This window comes from Tupaia chinensis, unplaced genomic scaffold, assembly GCF_000334495.1.
Source record: "Tupaia chinensis unplaced genomic scaffold, TupChi_1.0 Scaffold143593_1, whole genome shotgun sequence".
Taxonomy (NCBI): domain Eukaryota; kingdom Metazoa; phylum Chordata; class Mammalia; order Scandentia; family Tupaiidae; genus Tupaia; species Tupaia belangeri.
The window spans coordinates 207,861-221,533 of NW_006203439.1; the positions used below are offsets into that span (position 1 = coordinate 207,861).

The following is a 13,673-nucleotide window of genomic DNA, read 5'->3' on the forward strand; positions in this document are numbered from 1 at the left end:
ATTAACTTAATGGTTAATCATAATTATACATAAATTGTTCCACCTTTAAAATGGAGAAGTGAATGTGCAGTATGAATGTTTGAGGGCCATAAAGTTCAAACCAAATATGTTTTCACCATCAAGTGTATTTATAGGCAGTATTTATTGCATTTATTAGTTAACTTCATTAAAATATGATGCTAATAAAGTTAGGTTTTGTGATCCAGCTCTGTAGTTAACACTACCTAGAAACACACAGAAAGAAGAAATTATACCTCATATTAAGTATTTAGGACTTTAAATATAATTGTAATTTTTGCCAAATAGCCTTGGAAGAAAAGAATATTCTTGTCTAAAGAATTATCATGAGGGGCTTGCCTTGTATTTAAGGCAGCTAGATCCTATGTGCCCAACCATGTGATTTGATTCCTGGCCCTGGTAGCTTGGAAAACACATTGAACACTTATGCTTACATGCTCAAGATCCCGATGGGGTGTAGAACTGGAGAAGGGGTCGCAGTGTGACCGTCCGTAGATATTTCTTGATGATTTGATAGAGAGCCAAGATTGAGAATTATTACTGCCTTGTACCAAATTCTTAACATAGTTGGGTTCTCCTCATTGAATAGTGAAACGTCATCCTTGGAGGTGCTAAACAGAGCAAATACATTAAGGGAAGGAGAATATTCTGACAGTAGAGGCAAGCAGGTCAGATGACTAGGTAGAATGAAGGAACTAGGACAGTGAGATGGTAGGTCAGATACAAAGGTTTTACAGACAAGAAAATAAACTAGAAAGAAAAGTAGGGAGCTTAGAAGTAGCATACAATGATAAAATTATGAATTCAGAAATATTAAGTATGTCCCTTATATATTTATTCATGGTTTTGAACATGTAATGAATAAATGAATTAATTAATTTTGCTGTAGGCCAAGTGAGCTTACTGGAGAGAGACTGGGAGTGGAGAAGTGGATAGGGAGTGAGAAAGAACCACCCCACCCCCCGCCAGAAAGGGAGATAACCATACACAGTCCCTTTTCCCCATTCTCTCAGAGTTTGGGGCACATACATACACGCACCTGGGGTGTCCTTCAAGTTGTTGAGTTTGGGACTCAAACCATGCCACCATGTGGGATCCAGCCATTCTAACCACGATGCTACCAGCTGGCCCTACTTATTTAATTTTTAAAATGTGATTTATAGGTGACTCAACAAATGTGCTAGAAACAAATCTTTGGAGACAGAAAGTAGATCAGTGATAGCCTGGGGACAAGATGAGAATTATGGGTATGGAGGGAGCCAAAGAAAAAGATTGCAGGGGATCAGGAAGAAAGATTTGGGATGATAGATACATCTACTGCCTGGATCGTGGTGAAGATCTCATGGAGATGTGCATGTATGTACGTGCGTGCATGCATGCACGCACACACACACACACACACACACACACAGATGCACACACAAGTCAAAGAACTTCAGATTGCATACTTTAGACATCTATAGCTTATTGTGCATAAGCTATTCCTCAATAATATTGTTATTAAAAATGTTCTAGAACACATGTATTTGTTGAAACTATTTTTGGAACCAGTTTGCAAACTATGCACTAAAATTTATCTCATTAGTTTAAGATATACCTTTAACATACTTTAAACCAGAGATTATGTTAGGTAATTTAATGATATCTCTTCATCATAAAAATTGATTCCAAATAACTTCGCCATTTTCAAAAATCAAACACATCTTCAAGAGGCAAATATTTGCTGCCATGAAGAAACATCAAGAAATGGCTCTTACAGGAATTAGCTACTTAGGAGGTGCCTGATTAATTTAATAGGAATGGCTTAGATTTATTTTGGAATTAGTGCTTTGGTTTAAAAGCATGAAGGTTGATCAATTTGAAAGAGAGATCACATCGTCATTTACCTTTTTTTCTCTCCAAGGGAGTGCATACTTGAAGTTTAAAGGACCAGCCCAGTTCCAGAACAGGGCATGTCCTACTGTATACATAATTTATTAACGTGCAGATGTTTTATGTTAGTTTTATGCCTTTTTGTTGCTTGCTTGTTTTTCTCCTGCAGTTTCGTAGGAAGCTGTAGCCAAGACTCCATTCTGAGCTTCATCATTGTGCCATAATTCTGTCACTCTGCGACTGCATTTGAGGAGGACAAATAATTACGCGAGCAGCATGACTTTCTGACGAACAAATTAAGCCCAATATTTATTAGTAATCACTGCTTTCTCTTACAGTGGATAATGAAAAACTACAGGGTGGGTTCATGTTGTGCTTCCTGGATGATGGATGTGGCATGAGCCCTGGTAAGTCAATTATCTAGATTCCTAACTGGCTGTTAAAGGAAACCAGCTAAAAACCCATAAAATAAATAAAAATAAATTGAGCTACCTATGCAGAAACAGGTATGGAGCTATTAGAGAAAAGAAACCACAAGATTTAGCTTATTGTGGAACTTTTTTGGGTTTAAATATCCTAGCTAGCAGAGCCAATTCATTTTAACTGTCTGACTGAGACAGAAAAATGAATATAAGTAAATATTGTCAGAAAAATGAAAGGCAAGTGGTACTGATGGTAAAAAAAAAATAATAATAATCAGAATGAACAGAAAACAAATATTAACCGAATGGACTCTGAGACTGTTTTCAACTAACTCTTTAGGTATTGCTTGCAAGAGCCCCAGGCAGTTTCCAATGCCTTTAGGCTATTTTTAATTTTCTGCTTAACCTTGAGGTAGAGATCACCTCAACTTGTTTTTAACAGGTTGCGTTTTTCGCTCTGTATGTTCAAAGGTTTAGTTGCTTCAAATGAATGTTCCCATCATAATGAAACATTTACAGTATATTGCATGACTTATCTTTGTATACTCAAGGTTAACATAAAGCCAGTACTTAATAAGTGTGCTGTATGCGTGTCCCTTGCAATTGGAAAGTTATTTCCTCTACTAAGGGTTTTGAGTTAGGCTTTAAGTTGTTTTAGGAATTCTTATAATATTTTGTGTTTCATGAGCTATGATTTTGGTCACTATGTTTAAAAAATGTGACAGAGTTCAAGTAATATGGAACTGTTCTGGTAGGTTCCACACTTGAGGACCATCACCATTGCAGATGTAAGGTGGGAATATAAAAATAAAACAATGATCTCTGGCTCTGAAGTTCTGTTTTGGTCTTGAATGGTCAAAAAATGTTTATTAACAAGTTTAGAAAATGCTCAGCTATCCCATCCAGTTCTCATCATGACTTTAGGTCATTTTGATTTGCCCAGGTCATTTTGATGGTACGTATTATTAATTCTTTAGTGCTTAAATATGTGAAGGAGAGGATACAATAGTCTTAACTTTTTCCTTCTAACATGAATGTTAAGGTTATTGTTCTGAATTCCTAAAATAAAGGATAGAATATATATGATACATTCTAAGGAAATTTCTTATGAAAGAAGGAATTCCTTTTATGTGGGTCATAAACAAAATGATCAAAACCTAGTTATTCAGACCTTCAAAAGGAACTTACACTTCAGTAGACATATATTAATATTATAGTATAAATAAATCACACTATTGTTAAGAAAGCAATTCTTAATTAGCTTTGGAAATCAAGGAATTAGAAGGAAAAATTTATCTGAAGACTGAAAATAGACTTTATCTGGGGCCAGTAGGTGGCATGGAGGTTAAGGTGGCTGGATTCCACATTGCTAGCACCATGATTCTAGTCCCAGACCCAGTGGCTTGGAAAATCATGCAGGTGTTTGTGTATGCATTCCCAAAATGGAGGACAAAAGATTGTAGAGTCCCCATCCCTCCCATGGGGGGATGATTGAGCAATTTCCCTTGTCCAAATAACTTCGCCATTTTCAAAAATCAAACACATCTTCAAGAGGCAAATATTTGCTGCCATGAAGAAACATCAAGAAATGGCTCTTACAGGAATTAGCTACTTAGGAGGTGCCTGATTAATTTAATAGGAATGGCTTAGATTTATTTTGGAATTAGTGCTTTGGTTTAAAAGCATGAAGGTTGATCAATTTGAAAGAGAGATCACATCGTCATTTACCTTTTTTTCTCTCCAAGGGAGTGCATACTTGAAGTTTAAAGGACCAGCCCAGTTCCAGAACAGGGCATGTCCTACTGTATACATAATTTATTAATGTGCAGATGTTTTATGCCTTTTTGTTGCTTGCTTGTTTTTCTCCTGCAGTTTCGTAGGAAGCTGTAGCCAAGACTCCATTCTGAGCTTCATCATTGTGCCATAATTCTGTCACTCTGCGACTGCATTTGAGGAGGACAAATAATTACGCGAGCAGCATGACTTTCTGACGAACAAATTAAGCCCAATATTTATTAGTAATCACTGCTTTCTCTTACAGTGGATAATGAAAAACTACAGGGTGGGTTCATGTTGTGCTTCCTGGATGATGGATGTGGCATGAGCCCTGGTAAGTCAATTATCTAGATTCCTAACTGGCTGTTAAAGGAAACCAGCTAAAAACCCATAAAATAAATAAAAATAAATTGAGCTACCTATGCAGAAACAGGTATGGAGCTATTAGAGAAAAGAAACCACAAGATTTAGCTTATTGTGGAACTTTTTTGGGTTTAAATATCCTAGCTAGCAGAGCCAATTCATTTTAACTGTCTGACTGAGACAGAAAAATGAATATAAGTAAATATTGTCAGAAAAATGAAAGGCAAGTGGTACTGATGGTAAAAAAAAAATAATAATAATCAGAATGAACAGAAAACAAATATTAACCGAATGGACTCTGAGACTGTTTTCAACTAACTCTTTAGGTATTGCTTGCAAGAGCCCCAGGCAGTTTCCAATGCCTTTAGGCTATTTTTAATTTTCTGCTTAACCTTGAGGTAGAGATCACCTCAACTTGTTTTTAACAGGTTGCGTTTTTCGCTCTGTATGTTCAAAGGTTTAGTTGCTTCAAATGAATGTTCCCATCATAATGAAACATTTACAGTATATTGCATGACTTATCTTTGTATACTCAAGGTTAACATAAAGCCAGTACTTAATAAGTGTGCTGTATGCGTGTCCCTTGCAATTGGAAAGTTATTTCCTCTACTAAGGGTTTTGAGTTAGGCTTTAAGTTGTTTTAGGAATTCTTATAATATTTTGTGTTTCATGAGCTATGATTTTGGTCACTATGTTTAAAAAATGTGACAGAGTTCAAGTAATATGGAACTGTTCTGGTAGGTTCCACACTTGAGGACCATCACCATTGCAGATGTAAGGTGGGAATATAAAAATAAAACAATGATCTCTGGCTCTGAAGTTCTGTTTTGGTCTTGAATGGTCAAAAAATGTTTATTAACAAGTTTAGAAAATGCTCAGCTATCCCATCCAGTTCTCATCATGACTTTAGGTCATTTTGATTTGCCCAGGTCATTTTGATGGTACGTATTATTAATTCTTTAGTGCTTAAATATGTGAAGGAGAGGATACAATAGTCTTAACTTTTTCCTTCTAACATGAATGTTAAGGTTATTGTTCTGAATTCCTAAAATAAAGGATAGAATATATATGATACATTCTAAGGAAATTTCTTATGAAAGAAGGAATTCCTTTTATGTGGGTCATAAACAAAATGATCAAAACCTAGTTATTCAGACCTTCAAAAGGAACTTACACTTCAGTAGACATATATTAATATTATAGTATAAATAAATCACACTATTGTTAAGAAAGCAATTCTTAATTAGCTTTGGAAATCAAGGAATTAGAAGGAAAAATTTATCTGAAGACTGAAAATAGACTTTATCTGGGGCCAGTAGGTGGCATGGAGGTTAAGGTGGCTGGATTCCACATTGCTAGCACCATGATTCTAGTCCCAGACCCAGTGGCTTGGAAAATCATGCAGGTGTTTGTGTATGCATTCCCAAAATGGAGGACAAAAGATTGTAGAGTCCCCATCCCTCCCATGGGGGGATGATTGAGCAATTTCCCTTGTTTTCTCTCTCTCTGGCAAACACACATGTCCTATAATAAAAAAGAGAGAGAGAGAGAGAGAGAGAGAGAGAGAGAGAGAGAAAATAGACTATCTGCTGAGCTGAGCTCAATTTTGACCCATAGGTGTTATCTTGCTCCATTATAGCCCATTCCCCACTGAGTATCTTGCATGGGGATATTTTCATTTAATGTACATCACTCTTTGCTGAAAATGCTCCGTGGTTTCCATTACTTAAGAATAAAATTCATGCTCCCCAGAATCACTTCCAAGGTCTTACATTATTATTATTATTCTTATTATTTTGGAGAGGTTTTTTCGCTATAGGGCGCGTGTGCTCACCAGACAGACAGAGAGAGACATAGAGACAGAAAGCGAGAAATCACCCCCCAGGAGGGATGGTCACACCACAGTCCCTTCTCCATTTTCCTCTCGGGATCTTGGGCACGCAGGCACACATGCCTAGCATGAGTTTTAAGCCAACCGGGTCCGGGACGAGAACTGCGGTCGACTACGTGGGAGTCCAGCGACATAGCCATTATGCTAACTGCTGGTTCCCAGGTGCTACATTATTTGACATCATTCACCTCTTTGAGCTTTTCTCATGGTTACTTCCTGGCTTATAACAATCCAGCCACACATGGCTGATCCCTTGTCATTTGAACCTCAAATGTCAACCTTCTGGAAGTAGCCTTCCCTTCATTCTATCAATAGGCCACACCACTGTTAATTCTCTTATCACCTTACACTGATTCTGTTTTCTTCATTTAATACTCTTAGAAATGGTCTTGTTATTTGTATACTTCTTTCAATCTGTTTCTCCTACCATGACATCATGTCTTTGAGGGCAGGAGTCATGATGTTCAGAACACTGGCAGCCATTCATGGGAGTTCATGTGGTATGTAATGAACACCGCAGGAATTAATATAGAACTATAGCATACCCAGACTCATGCTCTGGGTTGTAATCCTGCCTGTTTATCAGCTCTATGACTTTAGGCAGGTTACTTAAACTACTTACATTTAGATTTCCTCATCTGTAACATGCAGATCATAAATCTTCCTTGTAGGTTTATTGTATTAAATAGGCAATACCTATGAAGTATATAAAATACTATCTAGCACATATTAAACAATAAATGGTAGCTAATATTGTTGTTATATACACAATTAATGCCCAATACCTTATAAGACGATATGATACAATTTCCAGTTAGCTTTAGACAAGCAAGGTGTTCTATGGCCTTTTCATAACCGTTACCATGTGGTACTGTACTATAGCATGTTTGTACCCAGACTGACACAGCAAGACAGTCCTAAAACATGTATTCAGGTAGGCCAACAAGAAGCACTTGCTTTGTTCCGGAGGTTGGTATATTCTGAAGTCCAGAAATGTCCACTCCAGAATCCCAGGATGCCCTGGAGAAATGAGAAGAATAGCTGTCTGAAGCAATTAGCCCTTCTTCCCCAGGTAGTGTTAGAGAAGAAGCTGACATTTTACTTTTGTCTTGTATGGACCTGGATAAAGGCCAAGTCCCTGGGGAAACTCCTAGTGGTATATGCACTTCTCAGGTGCCATATTGTGTTCAGGGTTTCACAAATACATCATCTCATTTACTTTGTTTCATTTGTCTTCATCAACAACTCTGTGGTATAACTGTTAGTAGTTCCCCTTTAAAGACAAGGAAATTAAGGTTCAGAGTTTTAAACTCTTTCCAAGGTCACCTGGTTAGTTCTGCCTGATTTCCTGAACATAATACTATCAAGACAGTGGTCAGAGAGTATGGATCCTGACAAGAATTCTTTCCTCTGGGCTGGTCTAAGAGCTATGAACTTGTTCTAGTGTCCTAAGATACATGCAAGGTCCAGACAGCTGGACCTTAGTCCAGTCTGAAAGACTCTTCCTATCACCCTTAAAAGTCTTTGTCAATTACAGAGGAAGCTTCAGACATCATTTACTTTGGAACATCCAAGAAACGGTTATCGACCTTGAAGTTCATTGGGCAATATGGTAATGGTCTAAAAAGGTGAGCGTTTTTTCCCCCAAGGCATATTTTACTGATAGCAGGAACAGTAATCAGTTAAAGGCAGTCTTATACAGAATGATGTAAGCATGTAAAAGTTTAAAAAGACTATAAACTTGGAGGGAACAACTCTCTTGTTTTGAACACTCCATAACTATAACTGACTTGGATCTTTACATTTTAAAAATGATCTCTCACATATAAGAAGAATATTTTTTCAAGGATGCCTAGAACAATACCCCTGGACTTTAGAGCTTCATTGCTTTTCTATGTTATGAATATTTTTTCAAGGATGCCTAGACTTTAGAGCTTCATTGCTTTTCTATGTTATGTTGTTTCTCAAAGCATGTTTTAGTTTAGGTGTTGTGTCTACGGCTTATTATTACTTTTTTTTGGTCTACCTCAATGAAGATGAGGTGATGAGGACCACCTGTGCATCTCCTGTCAGAAACAGATAATTATTCTCTGAAACCCCCAGATGGACATATCCTCAGCAACCATATCTCAAGCAAGCATGCAAGGCTAGATCAGTTCAAATTCATCTGCTCTACTTTGAGAAGAAAAATACTTGTACTCTCTTGGTTATGGGACAACAAAATAGGTTATTGAAAAGAATGACTTGTTACAGCACATGGTATTATACCAGTCTGTTTCTTCTTTTTATAGTGTTTGAAATGTAAACTATTACATTCTTTGTTTTTAATATAGTGGGTCCATGAGAATTGGAAAAGACTTTATTCTTTTTACGAAGAAGGAAGAAACTATGACTTGTGTGTTTTTTTCTCAGACGTTCTGTGAAAGAGAAGGTCTTAGTGAGGTAAGATTTGAGGGTTTCTTTCTGTTCCTATGGCAACAATGTTGTTCTCATTTATTCTTCTGTGAAGGTGAAGTCTGTCATGGGTTCTTTCATTGGAGGCCTGTTCTGTTGACCCTTTCTTGAGGACTTTATTTTCATTATCCATGTGCCCAGATTCTCTAAATTCAGAGGCTCTTTTTGGCAAAATGAGCCTTTGGAAGAAGTCTGCAGAGTCTTTCCACTACTTATGCCATAAATTAATTCTTTTTTTTTTTCCCCTTTCTTTTGCCATAGTACATGTACTCACCCAGGTGTGTTGTGAGGAGGTATGAAAAATCACTCCCAAGAGGGGATGGCAATGTTGCAATCCTTTCTCCTCCATTCTTCTCTTGGAATTTCGGGCACGTATGCACACACATGTGCCTGGTGTGATTTTTAGGCCACTGGGTCCCAGACTCAGACTGCTGTTGGCCATGTGGGAATCTAGCACCTTAACCATTATGCTACCTGCTGGCCCTGGGTTATTATTTTTATTTATTTGTTTGTTTACTTATTTTTAGTTTTTTTTTTTCTTTTGCTGTAAGGCATATGTGCTTGCAGGAGAGAGCTAGAGAGAGAGAGAGTGTGTGAGGGAAAGTGAGAAATTACCCCTCAGTGGAAATGGCCATGCCACAGTCTCTTCTCCTCTTTCTCCTCCTGGGATTTTGGATACTCACACACATGCACCTGGGGATTATCATTTATAAAATAAATAAAATATTGGAATCAAAGAGTAGGAATACAAAATATAAGGAAATTGAATGCAAAATAGACTTAAAGCTGTGATTCCAGTGAACATAATTTTAACTCCATTTGGTGATCCAGAGGAATTTTACTAATTTTCAGTGGCAAATTTTACTATTATTAACATCAGTTACAATTCAATACAACAAACACATATTGAAGAACTACTGTCTGTTTAGCCCTGGATAGACTCTGTTGAAGGTAGAAAACAAGCAGATCATGTGACACCAAAGCATTGTTCAGCCTTATCACAAGATAGGGCAGACACTTAAGAATTGGATAAATAACAAAATGAGGATGCTGAAAAATAGTACTGTTTACTGGCATGTGTGTCCGTTCCTACCAAACTGCCAAAAACAATGATGTGGATTAGAGAGCTTGAGTGGCCAATTAGGGTTTTATGGAGAAAATACAACTGACAGCTGCAAAGTCTGGTATGTGGTGGGAAAAGTCGCAGCAAGTCCCAAACCTGGTGATGCATCTGGAGTTTGGAGGGACAATACAGAGGTGTGAGACTGCCAAATGGGGTGAACCTGATAGAGAAGTGATCTGTAGTCAGTGGGAAACAGTGATGTTTGAGCATTTATACTACACTGTATTGTATGTAAAAGGCATGGGGAATTGGGCTAAAGTTACAGTTTTCCTCAAATGCACTATTTTCTTTATCCTCCCCTAGTCTCCCCTCCCTCTTCCTTTCCTTTCCTTTCCCTTCTCTTTCTTTTCTCTTCCTTCCTTTATCTTTCTCTTTAACTAAAAAAAACTGCTTCCCATTTCCACATTCAGAGAGAAAGTTCTTTCTACTATATTAGCTGATTTTTTGATATTTACATGTGTACCTCATGGTAGCATGCTTGTGTTGCTACTTCTTGATTTTATTTGGTATTATACATTAACCTCCCACTATAAAAGAGGATTTATGTATCTTTTTTCTGCTCCTACCCATATGCAGCCTTCTAATCCTCCAACTCAGTGTAGCTATGTTGTAATTTTGATTTGTAAGAATTTGGTGTTTATATGACTGTATAAAAATGACATACATTATATTATGTCATAAACTATTACCATTATATGACTGTATAAAAACGACATACATTATATTATGTCATAAACTATTACTTTTTACTTTTATGCACAACATTTTATTTGTCCCGAAATTAGTAACTGACTGCTTAGTTTTTAATGTATTATCACTACCAAGGAGTATTTGCTTGGTTCTGTATGTTCGTGTCACTGTGTTACCCCAGCTCCTCTCCTTTCGGCTCATCTTCCTCATGCACTATGTTCTGGAGCTTCTTCCAGTGCTGCAGCTCCACTCCTGCTTTCTGTGGCTAGGGCTCAGCGACCACTTAGACCCTTCTTGGCCGTTGTCCTGGTGATTCCTTCCCTCTCTTCCATGTCAGATCTTAGCTCCTAAATCCCATGTCTCCTTTGTAGCTCTCTCTCTCTCTCTCTCTCTCTCTCTCTCTCAGTATGAGATTTTTGCTATAGGGTGTGTGCTAGCCTGAGAGAGAGATAGACAGAAAGTGAGAAATCATGCTCTGAGGGGATGTCCATGTTGTAATCATGTCTCATCCATTCCTCCTTAGGATTTTGGGCATGCACATGAGCATGCCTGGTGTGAGCTTCAAGCCACCAGGTCCACAACTCAAACAGTGGTAGACCATGTGGGAGTCCAGTCCGTTAACCACTATACCACCTATTGGCCTCATCTCTCTTCTTTTTTTAAAAAAATGTTTATTATTTTCTTCCCTGAGTATGCATGTGCAAGAGAGAGAGAGCACGTCCACAGCAGGGTTTTATGCAGCAATCCACCCCCAGCTTCAGCCAGCCCTGGATCATGGTCAGGCATGCCCAGAACATCCAATGAGGTCTCTAAAAGGGAACCTGAAACCTCCCATGTAGCTCAGCCTCACAGACCATTGTGTCTTCCTGCTGTACCTCCTTCTGGTCCTGCTGCCTCTTCCTGGTGCAGCGTGTTCTTCAGTAGCTTCCTGAGAAAGGTTTTGAGACTTATATGTACTTAAATGTTTTTATTCTACCCTCATGCTTACTAATTTAGTTTGGCTTGGTGTTATTTCAAGGTTGGAATTCATTTTTCTTTAGGATTTTGAAGTCATTGCTCCATTAGTTAGTTTCTTATGTTGTTACTGAGAATCAGAAGCCATTTTAATGCCTTAATCTATATGTAACCTGTTCTCTTTTTACCACTTCTACTCTTTGAAGGTCAAATGAATCTTCCATGTGTCCAGTGTTCTGATTCATTTAATGTTTTGCCGTTGTGTGGTCTGTTTATATCTGTCATGCTGGGTGCTTACTGGATTTTTTTTTAAATGTGGAAACTCATGCCTGAAATGGTGGGATAGGGCCTGCCAGTGGCATGGTGGTTAAGGTAGGTGGATCTCCCATGGCTAACTGTGCATTTTGAATCCCAGACCTGGAGGCTTAAAACACACACAGTGGATGCTCAAAATCTTGAAAAAGGGAGAAATGGAAGAGACAGGATTGTGGTGTGACCATGACCCAGGGGGATGCTGTCCCATTTTCATTTCCTCCCTGGTGAGCACTTGTACCCTTTGGAAAATTAAAAGATATTCTGGTATGGTTTACTATACATTAGATGATTTTTAACCATCTAATTCTTTCCTTTTGCCACTTGGGCTTCTGGAAATGGTTCTTTAATCTGTTACAATTTCTGTCTCCTATTTTCTCTTCTATTTTTTTTTCTTTGTATTTTTATTTCATTTTCTGGTAGAATTTCTAACAATTATCAAATAGTCCTTTCACAGAATTTTTTTCCTGTAAGTCATTGTATTCTTAATTGCGAATCAGTATTTTTTCTTAAAAATTCTCTGAGTATTAGTTTTTCAAAGATATCTATCTATTGGATTGTCAGAGAAGTCATGACGTATTTTTAAATGTTTTTCTACACAAAAATGTGTCATGGCTTTTCCGATGACCCAGTAATTCTTGTTTCATGGATAGTCTTTTCTTTGACAGCTCTGAAGACATATAGAGTCTTCAAATAGTTCATGGAAAACATGTATTAGCAAAAAGTATGCATGGATTTCACATTTTTTTTGTGTGCCAAAATAAGCTTATACTTGAATCCCCTTTTCCCACAAATATTTTGAAGTCTTCTTTTATTAATAGAGAATAATTTTTCCCCTTCGAAATTTTCATCTCCCTCTTATGGTTTTTGTTTCCTCTGAGTTGCTTTATTTATACTTTTTTTCCCTATTATATTAGAGATTTTACTTAGATGTTATTAATTCTGAATACTTTAAAGATTAGTCTAATAAAATGCTAATTGAAAGCTCTGGGAATGTGAGTGGAACTTGGCAGCCGTGAGTGTCACGATGATGTGATCTAACAAACTGTTTTATTGGAGAACCCATAATGTTATTTTCTTTGTGTGTTTCCTTCTGGGGTAGTCAGATTTTCCAGAGAACATTTCTGCAGTTTTCTGCCCCAAGGCCTAGCTGCCAGCCTTCTAGGAGCCCAGTGGGTGAAGAGATCGGTGGTTCTCAGCATCTGACATTTATATTTTCACTCAGTCCCTCGGACTTTAATAAGACCCCTCCAGCAACAGGGCCTGGTGTATCATGTAGGCCAGAAATAGGCTAAAGAATAAACATTTATCGTCTTTGGGGTCAGTGACGAGCTATAGCTCAATGGGAATCTAGAAGATATTTCTAACTCTCTTCTCCCCTCTACTTCAGAATGAATCTAGGCCATTAATCTTTGAGCCTTTCAGGGGAAGGGTCCTGGATTATAAATTAGGCTGGCTATTTCTGGCATGGCTTTTGATTTTTGAAATATACCATCATCTGTTTTTATATTTCAAACTTACTGATAGTGTTATTTCCTTTGCCACTCTACTCATCTTTCAAAAGGGAGCTAAAGTATATTCCATATGTCCCCATATTCTATAATGGAGTATTTCCTTTTATAATTGTCAGAAGGTGTGTGACCTCTCCAGAGAGGGAGGGAGGAAGAGAGGAAGAGGGAAGAAGCACCCTCAGTGGGGCATGGTCACGCCACAATCCCTTCTCCCCACTTATCCATCTTATTGGATTTTTGGGATTTTTTTTTTTTTGAGAGAGATTTTTGGTATAGGGACTGTGTGC

At 37.7% G+C, this 13,673-nt stretch overlaps 1 protein-coding gene across 1 annotated transcript in view; it reads left to right on the forward strand.

The window, feature by feature from the left end:
- MORC1 (MORC family CW-type zinc finger 1) overlaps nt 1-13,673 on the forward strand; it is a 195,307-nt gene that overhangs the window by 15,598 nt on the left and 166,036 nt on the right. The window contains exons 4-6 of the mRNA XM_006164206.1: nt 2,229-2,297; nt 7,880-7,970; nt 8,676-8,784. Of these exons, the coding sequence (XP_006164268.1) occupies nt 2,229-2,297; nt 7,880-7,970; nt 8,676-8,784 (269 nt within the window). The remainder of the gene's footprint in view (nt 1-2,228; nt 2,298-7,879; nt 7,971-8,675; nt 8,785-13,673) is intronic.